Here is a 23149-nt window from a genome sequence, read left to right as displayed (position 1 = left end):
ATGTTGGAGAAAGATTGCTAAACTTCCTGATATTCATTGTTTCGTTCAGGCTTTAATTCATATTAAACCTGTTATTAAATCTATTTCTCCTCTTTGGAGTCTCAACTTGGTTTTAAAAATTTTGCAGGCTCCTCCTTTTGAGCCTATGCATTCTTTGGATATTAAATTACTTTCTTAGAAAGTGTTATTTCTTTTGGCTATCTCTTCTGCTAGAAGAGTTTCTGAGTTGTCTGCTCTGTCTTGTGAGCCTCCTTATCTGATTTTACATCAAGATAAAGCTGTTTTGCAGACTTAATTAACATTTTTGCCTAAAGTTGTGAATTCTAACATCATCAATAGGGAAATTGATGCTCCTTCTTTATGTCCTAATCCTAAGAATACTCATGAAAGGTCTTTACATTCTTTGGATTTGGTAAGAGCTTTGAAATATTATGTTTAGGCTACTAAAGATTTCAGAAAGACTTCTAGTCTATTTGTTATTTTTGCTGGCTCTAGGAAAGGTCAGAAAGCCTCTGCCATTTCTTTGGCATCTTTTTTGTTTTAACAAAGCTTATTTGGAGGCGGGGCAGTTTCACCTCAGAGAATTACAGCTTATTCTACTTAGATCAGTTGCCACTTATTGGGCTTTTAAGAATGAAGCTTCAGTTGATCAAATTTGCAAAGCAGCAACTTGCTCTTATTTGCATACTTTTACTAAATTTTACCATTTTGATGTGTTTGCTTCTTCGGAAGTAGCCTTTGGTAAAAAGGTTATTCAGGCAGTTGTTCCAGTTTGATTCTAATGCCTTTGATTTGAGTTTTTCAGAGATTTTTAATTTCTCAGCGGAATTAGCTGTTTTTATTTTATCCCTCCCTCTCTAGTGACTCATAGAGTTCCCCATCTTGGGTATTATATCCCATACGTTACTAGCTCATGGACTCTTGCCACTTACATGAAAGAAAAACATAATTTATATAAGAACTTACCTGATAAATTAATTTCTTTCATATTGGCAAGAGTCCATGAGCTAGTGATGTATGGGATATACAATCCTACCAGGAGGGGCAAAGTTTCCCAAACCTCAAAATGCCTATAAATACACCCCTCACCACACCCACAATTCAGTTTAACGAATATCCAAGAAGTGGGGTGATAAAGAAAGGAGTAAAAAGCATCAACAAAGGAATTTGGAAATAATTGTGCTTTGTACAAAAAAATAATAACCACCATAAAAAATAGGGTGGGCCTCATGGACTCTTGCCAATATGAAAGAAATTAATTTATCAGGTAAGTTCTTACATAAATTATGTTTTCTTTCATGTAATTGGCAAGAGTCCATGAGCTAGTGATAGCAATACCCAAGATGTGGAACTCTTGGACGCAAGAGTCACTAGAAAGGGAGGGATAAAAACAGGGATGGATAAAAACAGCCATTTTCCGCTGAAAAAAATAATCAACAACCCAAAATATAAGTTAATTCTCATAAATGTGAGGAAAAAACAAATCAAAAGCAGAAAAATCTAACTGAAACCGCTGCCTGAAGAACTTTTCTACCAAAAACTGCTTCCGAAGAAGCAAATACATCAAAATGGTAGAATTAAGTAAATATATGCAAAGAAGACCAAGTAGCAGCTTTGCAAATCTGATCAACTGAAGCTTCATTCTTAAAAGCCCAGGAAGTGGAAACTGATCTAGTAGAATGAGCTGTAATTCTCTGAGGCGGGGCTTGATCCGACTCCAGATAGGCTTGATGAATCAAAAGTTTTAACCACGAGTAGAGAAGTCACTGAGCTTACCTCCTCCTGGAGTCTTAAAGAGATTTCATGGCTGGGCCGCATCGCATCTTTCAAAATGACGATCTTGCCTAAAATTCTATACTATTTTCTCTGTATCCCTCTTAATGTCCCCAACGCTCTAATAGATAAGCTCCAATCTCTTGGAGAACACTATATCTGGGGCAAGTCTAGGCCACGTGTTGCAGCGAAAATACTCCAAAAAAAATACGAGCAGGGAGGGGTAGCAATGCCTAGCATACGCGGATACTATGAGGCAGCCAGGCTCTCTCACATCACGGCATGGGCGGACAAGGGGGAACCACAGGGATGGAAACGCATAGAGGCGCTAGCCCTTCCTTTGGGCTTAAGTCTGGCAGATCTACCCTGGATTCCTGGCCACTGCCTCGATAATCTGGGAATAAAGAATGTCATCATCAGAGATAATCTGAAAACTTGGCATAACCTTAGAAACCTACGCGACATTGCCCCACACCCATCTCCCATTCATTCCCTACCAGCCTTACTGGCAGCCCTATCTGACACACAAGTACAACAGTGGAGAGAGTGGGACTTGAAATTGGTCTCCCACCTATACCCCTCAGGCACTCTACTCACTCCCAATAATATAAGAACAATTATCCCAGATCCCCCTCTTTGGACCACTTTTGAATACTCCAGACTTAATGCTTTCATGACATCTTGGGGATTCACCAAAGCCCTAAATAGACCCCTGACTAACTGGGAAAAATTGTGGCAGCTCCCTATCAAAACTCCTAGACTCATATCATTCCATTATGACCTCCTACAGATGTCTACTAACAGAGACAGACCCTGGCAGTTAAGGGCCTGGGAGGGAGACCTATCCAGACCAATCACAGATAGGGATCTGCGTACAGCTATGACGTTAACTAAGAAGACTGTACATTGTGCAAACACCTTAGAGTCCTACATGAAACTATTTCTGAAATGGTATTATACCCCCTCGAGGTTGTCACAGATGTTCCCTACAACGTCTCCTTTATGTTGGAGAGAATGCACGCAAAGAGGCTCAGATATACATATATGGTGGGAATGCCCAAAATTGGCACCCATTTGGAGCCAGATATCAAGCCTTTGTGCCAATCTCGGGCTATCTATTCCACTCACTCCTGCAATTGCTCTCTTACATATCTTCCCAAGAAGTGTCCCAACCCACGTTTCTAAATTGATCATTTTTGTCCTAGCGACCACGAAACTGGCAATAGCGAGAGCTTGGAAGCAAGCCCAACCCCCAGATATTACAGCTGTTACATCTATAATGCAGGTATACGCCAAAATGGAACAAAGTTTCTATTTTAACATGGATAAAAAAGATCTCTACTGGCAGGTTTGGGAGACCTGGTTTAGCTACCAGGGAGACCATAGTTAAGCATGTAGACATGATAAGGTTCCTGGACATCCCCTTTAACATAATTAAACTTTCATACCTAATGAGAGTATGCTACCTAACTCATGACTCACCCTCTCTAAACTTATTGCCAAAATCTGACCGATTCCCTCCTCTCTATTACCCTACTCCCCCCCCCATCTTCTCCTTTCCCCCATCTTGCTCCTTTCTACAACGTGTGACCTACTCTCTACCCTACCCCGTATCTTTCCCCCCTTTTTTTTACCTTCCCATAAATGACCTCCCCCGCCTGGAGAAGCGCACTACGATTACTGTAAGAGATGTGTTGACAGGTATCTTTAGGCTGACTTCCTGAAGTCTCTAGAGAATTGAGTTAATATGTATGACTGGTGTGCTACACTGGTCCCTGTATTTAAGATTTGTTGATAACAATTGAAAATGAGGTTTACGTAGTCGATATTTTATTTCTATTTGATATGTTCATTTTATATGCTCTGCATCACCACCAGTATCTATATTGAATATGTAATGACAACGAAATAATGTACATATACATGTGAACTTACTGGTCATCTATGCTGTAACATTTGTTGTGATGCTTAACCCTCAATAAAAAAAATTATATTTAAAAAAAAAAAAAAAAAAAAAAAAAGTTTTAACCACGAGGCCAAGGAAACGGCAGAAGCCTTCTGACCTTTCCTGGAACCAGGAAAGATAACAAATAGACTAGAAGTCTTCCTGAAATCTTTAGTAGCGTCAACATAATATTTCAAAGCTCTCACCACATCCAAAGAATGTAAAGATCTTTCCAAAGAATTCTTAGGATTAGGACACAAAGAAGGGACAACAATTTCTCTATTAATGTTGTTAGAATTTACATCCTTAGGTAGGAATTTAAAGTCCACAAAACTGCCTTATCCTGATGAAAAAATTAGAAAAGGAGATTCACAAGAGAGAGCAGATAATTCAGAAACTCTTCTAGCAGAAGAGATGGCCAAAAGAAACAACACTTTCCAAGAAAGTAGTTTAATGTCTAAGGAATGCATAGGCTCAAACAGAGGAGCCTGTAAAGCCTTCAAAACCAAATTAAGACACCAAGGAGGAGAGATTGATTTAATAACAAGTTTGACACGAACCAAAGCCTGCACAAAACAATGAATATCAGGAAGTTTAGCAATCGTTCTATGAAATAAAACAGAAAGAGCAGAGATTTGTCCTTTCAAGGAACTTGCAGACAAACCTTTATCCAAACCATCCTGAAGAAACTGTAAAATTCTAGGAATTCGAAAAGAATGCCAAGAGAATTTATGAGAAGAACACCATGAAATGTAAGTCTTCCAAACTCAATAATAAATCTTTCTAGAAACAGATTTACGAGTCTGCAACATAGTAGAGAAACCTCTATGAATAAGCACTAAGCATTCAATTTCCATACCTTCAAATTTAATGATTTGAGATCCTGATGGAAAAACGGACCTTGAGATAGAAGGTCTAGCCTTAATGGAAGTGTCCAAGGTTGGCAACTGGACATCCAAACAAGATCCGCATACCAAAACCTGTGAGGGCATGCTGGAGCCACCAGCAGCACAAACGATTGCTCCATGATGATTTTGGAGAGTACTCTTGGAAGAAGAACTAGAGGCGGGAAAATATAAGCAGGTTGATAACACCAAGGAAGTGTCAATGCATCCACTGCTTCCGCCTGAGGATCCCTGGACCTAGACAGGTAGCTGGGAAGTTTTTTGTTTAGATGAGATGCCATCAGATCTATTTCTGGAAGCCCCCACATCTGAACAATTTGACAAAACACATCTGGGTGGAGAGACCATTCTCCCGGATGTAAAGTCTAACGACTGAGGTAATCCGCTTCCCAATTGTCTATACCTGGGATATGAACCACAGAAATTAGACAGGAGCTGGATTCCGCCCAAACAAGTATCCAAGATACTTATTTCATAGCTTGAGGACTGTGAGTCCCACCCTGATGATTGACATATACCACACTTGTGATATTGTCTGTCTGAAAACAAATGAACGGTTCTCTCTTCAACAGAGGCAAAGACTGAAGGGCTCTGAAAATGCACAGAGTTCCAAAATATTGATTGGTAATCTCGCCTCTTGAGATTTCCAAACCCCTTGTGCTGTCAGAGAACCCCAAACAGCTCGCCAACCTGAAAGACTCGCATCTGTTCAGATCACAGTCCAGGTAGGACGAACTAAAGAGGCCCCTAAAATTATACGATGGTGATCTAACCACCAAATCAGAGAAAGTGGAACATTGGGATTTAAGGATATTAATGGTGATCTAACCATCAAATCAGAGAAAGTGGAACATTGGGATTTAAGTATTTTAATTGTGATATCCTTGTATAATCCCTGCACCATTGGTTCAGCATACAAAGCTGGAGCGGTCTCATATAAAAACGAGCAAAGGGGATCGCGTCCGATGCTGCAGTCATGAGACCTAAAATTTCCATGCACATAGCTACTGAAGGGAATGACAGAGACTGAAGATTCCGACAGGCTGCAAACAATTTCAAACGTCTCTTGTCTGTTAGAGACAAAGTCATGGACACTGAATCTATCTGGAAACCTAAAACGGTTACCTTTGTCTGAGGAATCAAATAACTTTTTGGTAAATTGATCCTCCAACCATGTCTTCGAAGAAACAGCACTAGTTGATTCGTGTGAGAATCTGCAGAACGTAAAGACTGAGTGAGTACCAAGATATCGTCCAAATAAGGAAATATCGCAATACCCCACTCTCTGATTACAGAGAGAAGGGCACCTAGAACCTTTGAAAAGATTATTGGATCTGTCGCTAGGACAAAAGGAAGAGCAAAAAATTGGTAATGCTTGTCTAGAAAAGAGAATCTCAGAAACTGATAGTGATATGGATGAATCGGAATATGAAGATATGCATCCTGTAAGTCTATTGTGGATATATAATGCCCTTGCTGAACAAAAGGCAGAATAGTCCTTATAGTCACCATTTTGAAAGTTGGTACTCTTACATATCGATTCAAAATCTTTAGATCCAAAACTGGTCTGAAAGAATTTTCTTTCTTTGGGACAATGAATAGATTTGAATAAAACCCCAGATCTTGTTCCTGAAACGGAACTGACATGATTACCCCTGATAACTCCAGGACTGAAACACACTTCAGGAAAGCCTGAGCCTTTAGTGGGTTTGCTGGAATGCATGAGAAAAAAATATTCTCACAGGCGGTCTTACTCTGAATCCTATTCTGTACCCCCTGAGAGACAATACTCTGAATCCAATGATTTTGGACCGAATTGATCCAAACATCTTCGAAAAATTTTAATCTGCCCCCTACCAGCTGAGCTGGAATGAAGACCGCACTTGATGCGAACTTGAGGGCTGGTTTTGATCTCTTAAATGGCTTGGATTTATTCCAATTTGAAGAAGGCTTCCAATTGGAAGCAGATTCCTTGGGGGAAGGATTAGGTTTCTGTTCCTTATTTTGTCGAAAAGGAACTAAAACGGTTAGAAGTTTTAGATTTAACCTTAGGTCTTTTATCCTGAGGCATAAAAACTCCCTTCCCTCAGTGACAGTTGAAATTATTGAATCCAACTGAGAACCAAATAATGTATTACCTTGGAAAAAAAGAGATAGCAATCTGGACTTAGAAGTCATATCAGCATTCCAAGATTTGAGCCACAAAGCTCTAATAGCTAAAACAGCTAAAGACATAGATTTAACATCAATTTTGATAATATCAAAAATGGCATCACAAATGAAATTATTAGCATGTTGAATCAACTTAATGCTAGACAAATCATGATCCGATACTTGTTGCGCTAAAGTTTCCAACCAAAAAGTTGAAGCAGCTGCAACATCAGCCAAAGAAACTGCAGGCCTAAGAAGATGACCTGAATATAAATAAGCTTTCCTTAGATACGATTCAAGTTTCCTATCTAAAGGATCTTTAAAAGAAGTACTATCTTCCATAGGAAAAGTGTACGTTTAGCAAGAGTAGAGATAGCCCCACCAACTTTGGGGATCTTTTCCCAAAACTCCAATCTAACTGCTGGCAAAGGATACAATTTTTTAAACCTTGAAGAAGGAATAAAAGAAGTACCAGGCCTATTCCATTCTTTAGAAATCATATCAGAAATAGCATCAGGAACTGGAAAAACCTCTGGAATAACCACAAGAGGTTTATAAACAGAATTTAAATGTTTACTAGTTTTAATATCAAGAGGATTAGTTTCCTCCATATCTAAAGTAATCAACACTTATTTTAACAAAGAATGAATATACTCCATTTTAAATAAGAGGATTTGTCAGTGTCAATATCTGAGGCAGGATCTTCTGAATCAGATAGATCCTCGTCAGAGAAGGATAATTCAGTATGTTGCTGGTCATTTGAAATTTCATCAACCTTATGAGAAGTTTTAAAAGACCTTTTACGTTTATTAGAAGGCGGAATGACAGACAAAGCCTTCTGAATAGAATCAGAAATAAATTTGTTTAAATTTACAGGTATATCTTGTGCATTAGATAATGAGGAAACAGCAACAGGTAATGAACTACTACTGATGGATACATTCTCTGCATGTAAAAGTTTATCATGACAACCATTACAAACCACAGCTGGAGGTATAACCCCCACAAGTTTACAACAAATGCACTTAGCTTTGGTAGAACTGTTATCAGGCCACAGGGTTCCATCAGTGATTTCTGAGACAGGATCAGATTGAGACATCTTGCAAATGTAAGAGAAAAAAACAACCTATAAAGCAAAATTATCAATTTGCTTACATGGCAGTTTCAGGAATGGGAAAAAATGCAAACAGTATAGCCCTCTGACATAGAAAAAAGGCAGGAGGCACATAGAAATGGGGTCTTAAATAATGAAAATATTTGGCGCAAAGTATGACGCACAACAAACAGAAAAATATTTTTTGACGCCAAAAAGTCCGGAAACGACACACTCGCGTCATAGATGACGCAACCTAGTGAAAGGACTCAGCGTCAAATAAGACGCCGGAAATGACGAATTTGCGTCAACGAACGTAACCAAAAAAAATCTTGTGCCAAGAATGACGCAATAAACTCTGCCATTTTGCGCCCTCGCGAGCCTAATTCTGCCCGCAAATTTAAAAGAAAGTCAATTAGAAAAAGAGACTATACCCCAGGTAAGAAATACATTTTTCATTAAAAAAAAAAGCATTTCCCAGATATGAAACTGACAGTCTGCAAAAGGAAATATACTGAAAACCTGAATCATGGCAAATGTAAGTACAATACATATATTTAAAACTTTATATATAAATACATAAAGTGCCAAACCATAGCTGAGAGTGTCTTAAGTAATGAAAACATACTTACCAAAAGACACCCATCCACATATAGCAGATAGCCAAACCAGTACTGAAACGGTTATCAGTAGAGGTAATGGAATATGAGAGTATATCGTCGATCTGAAAAGGGAGGTAGGAGATGAATCTCTACGACTGATAACAGAGAACCTATGAAATAGATCTCCTATGAGGAAAACCATTGCATTCAATAGGTGATACTCCCTTCACATCCCTCTGACATTCACTGCACTCTGAGAAGAATTGGGCTTCAAAATGCTGAGAAGCGCATATCAACGTAGAAATCTTAGCACAAACTTACTTCACCACCTCCATAGGAGGCAAAGTTTGCAAAACTGAATTGTGGGTGTGGTGAGGGGTGTATTTATAGGCATTTTGAGATTTGGGAAACTTTGCCCCCTCCAGGTAGGAATGTATATCCCATACGTCACTAGCTCATTGACTCTTGCCACTATGAAAGAAATTAATTTATCAGGTAAGTTCTTACATAAATTATGTTATTTACAAAAATTTAAGGGGTGCACTCACTTTTGTGAGATACTGTATATCTGCTATTTCTGAACAAAGGGGATCCCAGAGAAGCTTTTACAATCATTTGTGTCATGATTGCACAGTGAGAAACCCAAGGTTTGTGAAAAAGTTAAATTTTTTTATATGTTCGGATTTGGCGGTGAAAGGGTAGCATGAAATATACCAAAATGGGCCTAGATCAATACCTTGGGTTGTCTACTTAAATATAGTTTTTAAAGGTAAATAAAAAAAAACAGAATTTATGTTTACCTGATAAATTACTTTCTCCAACGGTGTGTCCGGTCCACGGCGTCATCCTTACTTGTGGGATATTCTCTTCCCCAACAGGAAATGGCAAAGAGCCCAGCAAAGCTGGTCACATGATCCCTCCTAGGCTCCGCCTACCCCAGTCATTCGACCGACGTTAAGGAGGAATATTTGCATAGGAGAAACCATATGATACCGTGGTGACTGTAGTTAAAGAAAATAAATTATCAGACCTGATTAAAAAACCAGGGCGGGCCGTGGACCGGACACACCGTTGGAGAAAGTAATTTATCAGGTAAACATAAATTCTGTTTTCTCCAACATAGGTGTGTCCGGTCCACGGCGTCATCCTTACTTGTGGGAACCAATACCAAAGCTTTAGGACACGGATGATGGGAGGGAGCAAATCAGGTCACCTAGATGGAAGGCACCACGGCTTGCAAAACCTTTCTCCCAAAAATAGCCTCAGAAGAAGCAAAAGTATCAAACTTGTAAAATTTGGTAAAAGTGTGCAGTGAAGACCAAGTCGCTGCCCTACATATCTGATCAACAGAAGCCTCGTTCTTGAAGGCCCATGTGGAAGCCACAGCCCTAGTGGAATGAGCTGTGATTCTTTCGGGAGGCTGCCGTCCGGCAGTCTCGTAAGCCAATCTGATGATGCTTTTAATCCAAAAAGAGAGAGAGGTAGAAGTTGCTTTTTGACCTCTCCTTTTACCGGAATAAACAACAAACAAGGAAGATGTTTGTCTAAAATCCTTTGTAGCATCTAAATAGAATTTTAGAGCGCGAACAACATCCAAATTGTGCAACAAACGTTCCTTCTTCGAAACTGGTTTCGGACACAGAGAAGGTACGATAATCTCCTGGTTAATGTTTTTGTTAGAAACAACTTTTGGAAGAAAACCAGGTTTAGTACGTAAAACCACCTTATCTGCATGGAACACCAGATAAGGAGGAGAACACTGCAGAGCAGATAATTCTGAAACTCTTCTAGCAGAAGAAATTGCAACCAAAAACAAAACTTTCCAAGATAATAACTTAATATCAACGGAATGTAAGGGTTCAAACGGAACCCCCTGAAGAACTGAAAGAACTAAGTTGAGACTCCAAGGAGGAGTCAAAGGTTTGTAAACAGGCTTGATTCTAACCAGAGCCTGAACAAAGGCTTGAACATCTGGCACAGCTGCCAGCTTTTTGTGAAGTAACACAGACAAGGCAGAAATCTGTCCCTTCAAGGAACTTGCAGATAATCCTTTTTCCAATCCTTCTTGAAGGAAGGATAGAATCTTAGGAATCTTAACCTTGTCCCAAGGGAATCCTTTAGATTCACACCAACAGATATATTTTTTCCAAATTTTGTGGTAAATTTTTCTAGTTACAGGCTTTCTGGCCTGAACAAGAGTATCAATAACAGAATCTGAGAACCCTCGCTTCGATAAGATCAAGCATTCAATCTCCAAGCAGTCAGCTGGAGAGAGACCAGATTCGGATGTTCGAACGGACCTTGAACAAGAAGGTCTCGTCTCAAAGGTAGCTTCCATGGTGGAGCCGATGACATATTCACCAGAGCTGCATACCAAGTCCTGCGTGGCCACGCAGGAGCTATCAAGATCACCGACGCCCTCTCCTGATTGATCCTGGCTACCAGCCTGGGGATGAGAGGAAACGGCGGGAATACATAAGCTAGTTTGAAGGTCCAAGGTGCTACTAATGCATCTACTAGAGTCGCCTTGGGATCCCTGGATCTGGACCCGTAGCAAGGAACTTTGAAGTTCTGACGAGAGGCCATCAGATCCATGTCTGGAATGCCCCACAGTTGAGTGATTTGGGCAAAGATTTCCGGATGGAGTTCCCACTCCCCCGGATGCAATGTCTGACGACTCAGAAAATCCGCTTCCCAATTTTCCACTCCTGGGATGTGGATTGCAGACAGGTGGCAGGAGTGAGTCTCCGCCCATTGAATGATTTTGGTCACTTCTTCCATCGCCAGGGAACTCCTTGTTCCCCCCTGATGGTTGATGTACGCAACAGTCGTCATGTTGTCTGATTGAAACCGTATGAACTTGGCCCTCGCTAGCTGAGGCCAAGCCTTGAGAGCATTGAATATCGCTCTCAGTTCCAGAATATTTATCGGTAGAAGAGATTCTTCCCGAGACCAAAGACCCTGAGCTTTCAGGGATCCCCAGACCGCGCCCCAGCCCATCAGACTGGCGTCGGTCGTGACAATGACCCACTCTGGTCTGCGGAAGGTCATCCCTTGTGACAGGTTGTCCAGGGACAGCCACCAACGGAGTGAGTCTCTGGTCCTCTGATTTACTTGTATCTTCGGAGACAAGTCTGTATAGTCCCCATTCCACTGACTGAGCATGCACAGTTGTAATGGTCTTAGATGAATGCGCGCAAAAGGAACTATGTCCATTGCCGCTACCATCAAACCTATCACTTCCATGCAGTGCGCTATGGAAGGAAGAGGAACGGAATGAAGTATCCGACAAGAGTTTAGAAGTTTTGTTTTTCTGGCCTCTGTCAGAAAAATCCTCATTTCTAAGGAGTCTATTATTGTTCCCAAGAAGGGAACCCTTGTCGACGGAGATAGAGAACTCTTTTCCACGTTCACTTTCCATCCGTGAGATCTGAGAAAGGCCAGGACGATGTCCGTGTGAGCCTTTGCTTGAGGAAGGGACGACGCTTGAATCAGAATGTCGTCCAAGTAAGGTACTACAGCAATGCCCCTTGGTCTTAGCACCGCTAGAAGGGACCCTAGTACCTTTGTGAAAATCCTTGGAGCAGTGGCTAATCCGAAAGGAAGCGCCACGAACTGGTAATGCTTGTCCAGGAATGCGAACCTTAGGAACCGATGATGTTCCTTGTGGATAGGAATATGTAGATACGCATCCTTTAAATCCACCGTGGTCATGAATTGACCTTCCTGGATGGAAGGAAGAATTGTTCGAATGGTTTCCATTTTGAACGATGGAACCTTGAGAAACTTGTTTAAGATCTTGAGATCTAAGATTGGTCTGAACGTTCCCTCTTTTTTGGGAACTATGAACAGATTGGAGTAGAACCCCATCCCTTGTTCTCCTAATGGAACAGGATGAATCACTCCCATTTTTAACAGGTCTTCTACACAATGTAAGAATGCCTGTCTTTTTATGTGGTCTGAAGACAACTGAGACCTGTGGAACCTCCCCCTTGGGGGAAGCCCTTTGAATTCCAGAAGATAACCTTGGGAGACTATTTCTAGTGCCCAAGGATCCAAAACATCTCTTGCCCAAGCCTGAGCGAAGAGAGAGAGTCTGCCCCCCACCAGATCCGGTCCCGGATCGGGGGCCAACATTTCATGCTGTCTTGGTAGCAGTGGCAGGTTTCTTGGCCTGCTTTCCCTTGTTCCAGCCTTGCATTGGTCTCCAAGCTTGCTTGGCTTGAGAAGTATTACCCTCTTGCTTAGAGGACGTAGCACTTTGGGCTGGTCCGTTTCTACGAAAGGGACGAAAATTAGGTTTATTTTTGGCCTTGAAAGGCCGATCCTGAGGAAGGGCGTGGCCCTTACCCCCAGTGATATCAGAGATAATCTCTTTCAAGTCAGGGCCAAACAGCGTTTTCCCCTTGAAAGGAATGTTAAGTAGTTTGTTCTTGGAAGACGCATCAGCTGACCAAGATTTCCACCAAAGCGCTCTGCGCGCCACAATAGCAAACCCAGAATTCTTAGCCGCTAACCTAGCCAATTGCAAAGTGGCGTCTAGGGTGAAAGAATTAGCCAATTTGAGAGCGCTGATTCTGTCCATAATCTCCTCATAAGGAGGAGAATCACTATCGACCGCCTTTACTAGCTCATCGAACCAGAAACACGCGGCTGTAGTGACAGGGACAATGCATGAAATTGGTTGTAGAAGGTAACCCTGCTGAACAAACATCTTTTTAAGTAAACCTTCTAATTTTTTATCCATAGGATCTTTGAAAACACAACTATCTTCTATGGGTATAGTGGTGCGTATGTTTAAAGTGGAAACCGCTCCCTCGACCTTGGGGACTGTCTGCCATAAGTCCTTTCTGGGGTCGACCATAGGAAACAATTTTTTAAATATGGGGGGAGGGACGAAAGGTATACCGGGCCTTTCCCATTCTTTATTTACAATGTCCGCCACCCGCTTGGGTATAGGAAAAGCTTCTGGGAGCCCCGGGACCTCTAAGAACTTGTCCATTTTACATAGTTTCTCTGGGATGACCAAATTCTCACAATCATCCAGAGTGGATAATACCTCCTTAAGCAGAGCGCGGAGATGTTCCAACTTAAATTTAAATGAAATCACATCGGGTTCAGCTTGTTGAGAAATTTTCCCTGAATCTGAAATTTCCCCCTCAGACAAAACCTCCCTGGCCCCATCAGACTGGTGCAGGGGCCTTTCAGAACCATTATCATCAGCGTCGTCATGCTCTTCAGTATCTAAAACCGAGCAGTCGCGCTTACGCTGATAAGTGGGCATTTTGGCTAAAATGTTTTTGATAGAATTATCCATTACAGCCGTTAATTGTTGCATAGTAAGGAGTATTGGCGCGCTAGATGTACTAGGGGCCTCCTGAGTGGGCAAGACTCGTGTAGACGAAGGAGGGAATGATGCAGTACCATGCTTACTCCCCTCACTTGAGGAATCATCTTGGGCATCATTGTCATTGTCACATAAATCACATTTATTTAAATGAGAAGGAACTCTGGCTTCCCCACATTCAGAACACAGTCTATCTGGTAGTTCAGACATGTTAAACAGGCATAAACTTGATAACAAAGCACAAAAAACGTTTTAAAATAAAACCGTTACTGTCACTTTAAATTTTAAACTGAACACACTTTATTACTGCAATTGCGAAAAAACATGAAGGAATTGTTCAAAATTCACCAAAATTCCACCACAGTGTCTTAAAGCCTTAAAAGTATTGCACACCAAATTTGGAAGCTTTAACCCTTAAAATAACGGAACCGGAGCCGTTTTTAACTTTAACCCCTTTACAGTCCCTGGTATCTGCTTTGCTGAGACCCAACCAAGCCCAAAGGGGAATACGATACCAAATGACGCCTTCAGAAAGTCTTCTCTATGTATCAGAGCTCCTCACACATGCGACTGCATGTCATGCCTCTCAAAAACAAGTGCGCAACACCGGCGCGAAAATGAGGCTCTGCCTATGATTTGGGAAAGCCCCTAAAGAATAAGGTGTCTAAAACAGTGCCTGCCGATATAATCTTATCAAAATACCCAGATTAAATGATTCCTCAAGGCTAAATATGTATAATATATGAATCGATTTAGCCCAGAAAAAGTCCACAGTCTTAATAAGCCCTTGTGAAGCCCTTATTTACTATCTTAATAAACATGGCTTACCGGATCCCATAGGGAAAATGACAGCTTCCAGCATTACATCGTCTTGTTAGAATGTGTCATACCTCAAGCAGCAAGAGACTGCTCACTGTTCCCCCAACTGAAGTTAATTCCTCTCAACAGTCCTGTGTGGAACAGCCATGGATTTTAGTAACGGTTGCTAAAATCATTTTCCTCATACAAACAGAAATCTTCATCTCTTTTCTGTTTCAGAGTAAATAGTACATACCAGCACTATTTTAAAATAACAAACTCTTGATTGAATAATAAAAACTACAGTTAAACACTAAAAAACTCTAAGCCATCTCCGTGGAGATGTTGCCTGTACAACGGCAAAGAGAATGACTGGGGTAGGCGGAGCCTAGGAGGGATCATGTGACCAGCTTTGCTGGGCTCTTTGCCATTTCCTGTTGGGGAAGAGAATATCCCACAAGTAAGGATGACGCCGTGGACCGGACACACCTATGTTGGAGAAACAAGGCTCTAGTTTAAATGTTCTGTTTAAATGGAGCGATAGCAAAAATGCAAACAATTATCTGGTATGTTGGGCACATTCTTCTCTGAAATTCAGTGTGTTATAGCATTGTCTTTTTAATAAGCATTTGTTAATTATGCAATTATTCTGCATTTAATGGTCCTTTAAAAGGACATAAAATGTTTGATACTTTTGTGTAAAAGTTGTGCTTTTCCATACTCCCTTGAGAGGTCAAAAAGCAAACGATGTGTCCAGCAAATGATACAAACAAACAGCTGGTTTAGGCACTTTGTAGCATTTTTAAAACCTTGTTTACAAATTTTCCTTTATTTGCCTCTCTAGGGAGCGTGAAACAAAGCAGAATTTCTGCACAATGTAATAACGTTCATCTTATCTCCAACCACACCAAGTAGCTACTGTTTGCTTAACAACTGGTGTATGCGCCAACTAAAATAAGCCTCTCTTCCAAATCTTTTGCCTGACAGATGTTATCAACAGTCTATGATGGCAGATTTCACGCATGAATTTTTATAGTTACGAACAAAGGTAGAAAAGAAAATCAACATATTACCTTGTTATAATATTTGTAGCTTGAAGTTCCAACAATCTCCAACAATATTAGATGCTTAAAATATGGTTCTAAATCTATCCATTCTCCTTCCCATTGAGTGCAAAAGGGCCTGTCTTTAAAACATCTGTTTACTCTAAAAGCATTCAAGCTTTTCACTACTAGGGCTTAGTGATTATTGCTTTTTTTAGCCTCTGAACAAATGTTCATGCAAGAAACATTTAGTTTGATTACAACATGCAGAGTACAGTGAGATGTGCCAAATAAATAACACGTTATGATAAATGAATGCCTTCAAGGCATAATGCAGATGAAAACAGATGAAATAAAACATTTTGCTTATAGCTTTAGGGTGTCATTTGCAATATGGTATAAAACAGCCACAAATGCCATGCAGCAAAAAGCATTCAGCTAAATCATTACTTAATGGGCTGCTTGGATTAACATGTATCAAACCATATGCCTTCATAATGGTTTCTGTAAAGCTCAGCACTTTATCATAGTGAGATTTTGTGGTGCTAATCAATTCGTTATCACACAGCTCACATATAAACATAGGCAAATTAAAAAGCATTGTATGCATGTAGAGCCAGATTTGTATTTATTGTTTATAAAAGAAAACTATCTTTCTTTTTCAATTCAGATGTTTTCTTATTATTGTTGTACTATACATTGACTATTTCTAAAATCTGAAAGCCTAGAACAAAAGATCATTCCAGTTATCTTGTGCGTGTGTGTGTACCGTATATATATATATATATATATATATATATAATAATCAAACTGGCAGTGAAAGAAAACAAAATCTGTTTCTAAATAAATAAAAAAATTATGTTCTATAGCTAAAACATTTTAAGAACCACATATATTAAATTACAAAAAAAGTTATTTTCACGTATGAGTTAGTGGTCCTCACCACTGTAAAAAGTGAAGACAACTCATGCTAATGTTTGATACATAATTTCCGCTGGTTATGCAAGAAAATGAAACAAGATTTGTTAATTTCATGCATAATGGAAATATCTACAGTAAAAGCTGTGTTAGTTAATGCTGCAAGGACTTACATGCTGCCTAGTTTAGAAGATAAGCCAGAATTTGTAAGCGGAAGATCTTTCTCCCTAACTGTACTGCCACTTGACTCCATATTCGATCCAGTCTCTTGTGCTTCTGAAACTGGCGGCAGATGACTGGGCAAACAGTTCTCTTCAATGACGATGTCTGGGGATGCATCACTATTATCGGCATAAAGCAGCTCCATTTGGGTGGTTGTTCTCCTCCGAGCCTGAGTAAATTAAGTGTAATCTGGTTAACAATAGTGCAAACAACTAACAGCAGTATAATCCCTGCGGTCTCTGATATGGCTAAAGTTACCCTGTGGATTTTGCAGTATCTGGAAGACTGTAAACCAACCATCAGCTGATATTTACATAGGACATAAAAAGGGTAATAATATAATGCTCCAACGCTATTGCTTGTGGAGAATGAAGTGTTTAATCACCTAGTTAAAGCAAGCTCTAGACCTGCAATAGACTACTGATTCACAGCTGAACATGGCCACTAAGCCAATCAAGAGTAGCATACCTACGTAGTTGCCAATCACTAGCCATGCTCAGCTAAGAATCAGCAGGATTTACCAGAGGAACAAATAAAGGGGACTTTCAGTCATGAAGTATAAAATACTTCATGCTGAAACTTCCTTTATTTGTCTACAAAATTCACAGCACTGAAAGCCTCAGACAGCCCAGGACAGAACACTATTTTGCAGTGAGGTGATCTTAGCCAATAGCGTGCTAGCTATCCTGCATGGCACCAGCTGGCCGTCACAGCTATTGGGTAAGAGGTAAAAACGTCACCTTACAGCAAAATAGTGTTCTGCCGTGCTGGGCTGCCCGAGGAGCTCAGTACAGTCAACGCTTCAAATAAAGGAACCTTCCGCATGAAGTATTTTATGACTGAAAGCCCTGTTTATTTGTTCCACTGGTAAATTCTAGTGTTTCACAAACACTAGGATTTACTATCACTGTAACCCTTTTTAAAGGTATATGCAAGCAATAGTGCAATAAGAAAAAGCTCAATGAATTAGAACATTATTATTGCTCTTTATGTCTCTTTAATACAAAACAAAAAGAAACCCTTTGACCTACAATTTTCTCTAGATGTTCTTACAGGCACCAGTAGTTAGTTTTGCTTACAATCTTGAATAGATGCATCCCTTGAATATTCACAAAATTGATTAGATTTTTTTTTAGTTTCTTTCAAAGCAATACCGTTCCAACAAGGTTAGCCTTACACAGACTCTACAAATGATTGCAGCCAAATAAAATCAAATGTAGAATTTAAACAGGATGACTAAAAAATAATGACCTAATGTAAATTTTTATTGTACTCAATTCTAACCTAATTCCATATACGTGGAGTCCAGTAAGAAGGGGAAAGGTATATGCAGGTTGGGATTTCTACCACCTCTAATGGCCGAACGCTAACTGCCAGTTTGTGTGGGATTTTGAAAGTGATGGACCAGTGAGCGGCCGTGGGCGGACCTGAGAATGCCTGCGAAACTGACATTTTGGAAGAGATTGAAGAATGTGTGGGAGTCATCTGATAGTGTTGTGGCGGTGGTCAAGCGGTGGTGTGGCGGTGGGACAGCTAAAAGTTGTGAGCAATAAAGTGAATATTGTAAAAAAAAAAATTAAAGTACCTTACTGATTTTTTTTTTTAACTTCTGTGACGCATAACATTGAGTTTGATTACATATTACAATAATACAATATATTTTATGCATATACCTTATACCTTAGATCCTAGACACCATGGCCATTCTCCAGGAAATGTCTGGCAACATAAGTGCCAGCCTGTTGCTAGGAAACCACGGTTTGCCTCTATGAGATTATTGGGATTGCTCACATACAGTCAAGTACAGGTTAGACGCAGTACACTACGCCAGATATAGTTGAAGGGTACATTATGACTTTATGTATTTACTGTATATATTTTGATGCCCATCTCCCATAATTGCATTACGATCAGTGTGCACAGTTTTGTGGTGAATATTTTGGTTATTGCTTTATTATTGTAGATTTGTGTCCGTTGCGGCGCTCCATAGCATCCTAGCGCATGCGCAGTAGCGCCGGTTAGACGTGCAGGAGCACAGCTGCCTGGGATTTCACGGTGGAGGGTTCTACTTATATTGGTGAGTGTTTTTTTTTTAAATAATTTTTTATTGAGGTAATGAACAGCATCCACAAAACAGATAATGTGTCCAGGCACGAATCATAAGTAATAAGAATAATTATACATGTCTCTTATAACAAGGAAATTTGAACTAGAACATTAAAGTCTCTGTGTTACAATGGTTGTCACTGTATTCAAGCAGCAGTGTTACTGTACAATTATAGATGAGAACCGTAATCATATAGTAAAACACGTTCAATAGAGATAGAATAACTACTGAAATGAGTTATAACACTACTTCTGAGACCATGGGCTTAAAGTGTAGATTAGTTTATAGTGATCAAGGGTGACTGAGACACATAATAATGAAACCTCGTTTTTTTATATAACATAGCAAATGATCCCTACTCTGATATAGGAGGTACTCTATAATCTTATAACTGAAAAATGTAGGGAGTTGGCTTTTGTCTGGCCTCTCTTGGGCCAAAGTGTTTAGAAGGGAAATTCAGCGTGCAAGAGCCGCTCGGTAGAAGGAGGGGGGGAATGAAGGGGGGGGCGGAGTCTTTTAAGGTAACTATATAGTGTATCTGAATTTCCAAAAAAAAAATTAGGTTGGATGAGGGTGGTATACATGGTTTGGGGAGTCTTCTAACTAGCATCATGAGTACATATACATACAGGGAAAGTCTGCTTGGGGTATGTATCTTTGAAAGTGAGGTGAAATATCTATTTCTTTGTATCATTCATGGGATCATTGAAAAGTAGGCACAATAGATGAGTTAGCTTAAAGGCGCTCAGGAGTAGTTATTTAAACTGCAGGTGCATTGGGGGAAAGCGCTCCGCACAACTAAGGGCCAAGGCTAATATTATGCTGGGAGCCAGATACTGTTGTGAAGCTAAAAACATGGTGCAGTTTAGGATATCAGATTCCCAAAGGTAGCTTTGGCTAAAATTGAGAAATTTGGAACATAGCCTCCTAGCTTACAACCTATGGCCTAGATTTGGAGTTCGGCGGTAGCCGTCAAAACCAGCGTTAGAGGCTCCTAACGCTGGTTTTGGCCGCCCGCTGGTATTTGGAGTCAGTGATTAAAGGGTCTAACGCTCACTTTTCAGCCGCAACTTTTCCATACCGCAGATCCCCCTACGCCATTTGCGTAGCCTATCTTTTCAATGGGATCTTTCTAACGCTGGTATTTAGAGTCGTGTCTGAAGTGAGCGTTAGAGCTCTAACGACAAGATTCCAGCCGCCTGAAAATAGCAGGAGTTAAGAGCTTTCTGGCTAACGCCGGTTCATAAAGCTCTTAACTACTGTACCCTAAAGTACACTAACACCCATAAACTACCTATGTACCCCTAAACCGAGGTCCCCCCACACCGCCGCCACTCGATTAAAATTTTTAACCCCTAATCTGCCGACCGCCACCTACGTTATACTTATGTACCCCTAATCTGCTGCCCCTAACCCCGCCGACCCCTGTATTACATTTATTAACCCCTAACCTGCCCCCCACAACGTCGCCGCCAGCTACTTAAAATAATTAACCCCTAATCTTCCGACCGCAAAGCGCCGCCACCTACGTTATCCCTATGTACCCCTAATCTGCTGCCCCTAACACCGCCGACCCCTATATTATATTTATTAACCCCTAATCTGCCCCCCTCAACGTCGCTGACACCTGCCTACACTTATTAACCCCTAATCTGCCGAGCGGACCTGAGCGCTACTATAATAAAGTTATTAACCCCTAACCCGCCTCACTAACCCTATCATAAATAGTATTAACCCCTAATCTGCCCTCCCTAACATCGCCAACACCTAACTTCAATTATTAACCCCTAATCTGACGACCGGAGCTCACCGTTATTCTAATAAATTGATTAACCCCTAAAGCTAAGTCTAACCCTAACACTAACACCCCCCTAAGTTAAATATAATTTACATCTAACGAAATTAATTAACTCATATTAAATAAATTATTCCTATTTAAAGCTAAATACTTACCTGTAAAATAAACCCTAATATAGCTACAATATAAATTATAATTATATTATAGCTATTTTAGGATTAATATTTATTTTACAGGCAACTTTGTAATTATTTTAACCAGGTACAATAGCTATTAAAAAGTTAAGAACTATTTAATAGTTACCTAGTTAAAATAATAACAAATTTACCTGTAAAATAAATCCTAACCTAAGATATAATTAAACCTAACACTACCCTATCAATAAATTAATTAAATAAACTACCTACAATTACCTACAATTAACCTAACACTACACTATCAATAAATTAATTAAACACAATTGCTACAAATAAATACAATTAAATAAACTAGCTAAAGTACAAAAAATAAAAAAGAACTAAGTTACAAAAAATAATAAAATATTTACAAACATAAGAAAAATATTACAACAATTTTAAACTAATTACACCTACTCTAAGCCCCCTAATAAAATAACAAAGCCCCCCAAAATAAAAAATTCCCTACCCTATTCTAAATTAAAAAAGTTACAAGCTCTTTTACCTTACCAGCCCTGAACAGGGACCTTTGCGGGGCATGCCCCAAGGATTTCAGCTCTTTTGCCTGTAAAAAAAAACATTCCATACCCCCCCCCCAACATTACAACCCACCACCCACATACCCCTAATCTAACCCAAACCCCCCTTAAATAAACCTAACACTAAGCCCCTGAAGATCTTCCTACCTTGTCTTCACCATACCAGGTTCACCGATCCGTCCTGGCTCCAACATCTTCATCCAACCCAAGCGGGGGTTGGCGATCCATCATCCGGTGCTGAAGAGGTCCAGAAGAGGCTCCAAAGTCTTCCTCCTATCCGGCAAGAAGAGGACATCCGGACCGGCAAACATCTTCTCCAAGCGGCATCTTCAATCTTCTTCCATCCGGTGCGGAGCGGGTCCATCTTGAAGCAGGCGACGCGGATCCATCCTCTTCTTCCGTTGTCTCCCGACGAATGACGGTTCCTTTAAGGGACGTCATCCAAGATGGTGTCCCTCGAATTCCGATTGGCTGATAGGATTCTATCAGCCAATCGGAATTAAGGTAGGAATTTTCTGATTGGCTGATGGAATCAGCCAATCAGAATCAAGTTCAATCCGATTGGCTGATCCAATCAGCCAATTAGATTGAGCTCGCATTCTATTGGCTGTTCCGATCAGCCAATAGAATGCGAGCTCAATCTGATTGGCTGATTGGATCAGCCAATCGGATTGAACTTGATTCTGATTGGCTGATTCCATCAGCCAATCAGAAAATTCCTACCTTAATTCCGATTGGCTGATAGAATCCTATCAGCCAATCGGAATTCGAGGGACGCCATCTTGGATGACGTCCCTTAAAGGAACCGTCATTCGTCGGGAGACAACGGAAGAAGAGGATGGATCCGCGTCGCCTGCTTCAAGATGGACCCTCTCCGCACCGGATGGAAGAAGATTGAAGATGCCGCTTGGAGAAGATGTTTGCCGGTCCGGATGTCCTCTTCTTGCCGGATAGGAGGAAGACTTTGGAGCCTCTTCTGGACCTCTTCAGCACCGGATGATGGATCGCCAACCCCCGCTTGGGTTGGATGAAGATGTTGGAGCCAGGACGGATCGGTGAACCTGGTATGGTGAAGACAAGGTAGGAAGATCTTCAGGGGCTTAGTGTTAGGTTTATTTAAGGGGGGTTTGGGTTAGATTAGGGGTATGTGGGTGGTGGGTTGTAATGTTGGGGGGGGGTATGGTATGTTTTTTTTTACAGGCAAAAGAGCTGAAATCCTTGGGGCATGCCCCGCAAAGGGCCCTGTTCAGGGCTGGTAAGGTAAAAGAGCTTGTAACTTTTTTAATTTAGAATAGGGTAGGGAATTTTTTATTTTGGGGGGCTTTGTTATTTTATTAGGGGGCTTAGAGTAGGTGTAATTAGTTTAAAATTGTTGTAATATTTTTCTTATGTTTGTAAATATTTTATTATTTTTTGTAACTTAGTTCTTTTTTATTTTTTGTACTTTAGCTAGTTTATTTAATTGTATTTATTTGTAGCAATTGTGTTTAATTAATTTATTGATAGTGTAGTGTTAGGTTAATTGTAGGTAATTGTAGGTAGTTTATTTAATTAATTTATTGATAGGGTAGTGTTAGGTTTAATTATATCTTAGGTTAGGATTTATTTTACAGGTAAATTTGTTATTATTTTAACTAGGTAACTATTAAATAGTTCTTAACTATTTAATAGCTATTGTACCTGGTTAAAATAATTACAAAGTTGCCTGTAAAATAAATATTAATCCTAAAAT

The 23149-nt window shown here is 40.2% G+C and overlaps 1 protein-coding gene across 4 annotated transcripts in view; it reads right to left on the bottom strand.

Moving 5' to 3' along the window:
• Positions 1-23149, bottom strand: part of KIF21A (kinesin family member 21A) — a 537130-nt gene that overhangs the window by 145412 nt on the left and 368569 nt on the right. For all 4 annotated transcript variants that reach the window (XM_053716595.1, XM_053716597.1, XM_053716596.1 and 1 more), the window contains one exon: positions 16749-16966. In XM_053716595.1, coding sequence (XP_053572570.1) covers positions 16749-16966 — 218 coding nt within the window. The remainder of the gene's footprint in view (positions 1-16748; positions 16967-23149) is intronic.

Source organism: Bombina bombina, chromosome 6 (genome assembly GCF_027579735.1).
Source record: "Bombina bombina isolate aBomBom1 chromosome 6, aBomBom1.pri, whole genome shotgun sequence".
NCBI classification, from domain to species: domain Eukaryota; kingdom Metazoa; phylum Chordata; class Amphibia; order Anura; family Bombinatoridae; genus Bombina; species Bombina bombina.
The sequence above is the reverse complement of the archived record's forward strand: the minus strand, read 5'-3'. Positions and strand labels throughout refer to the sequence as shown.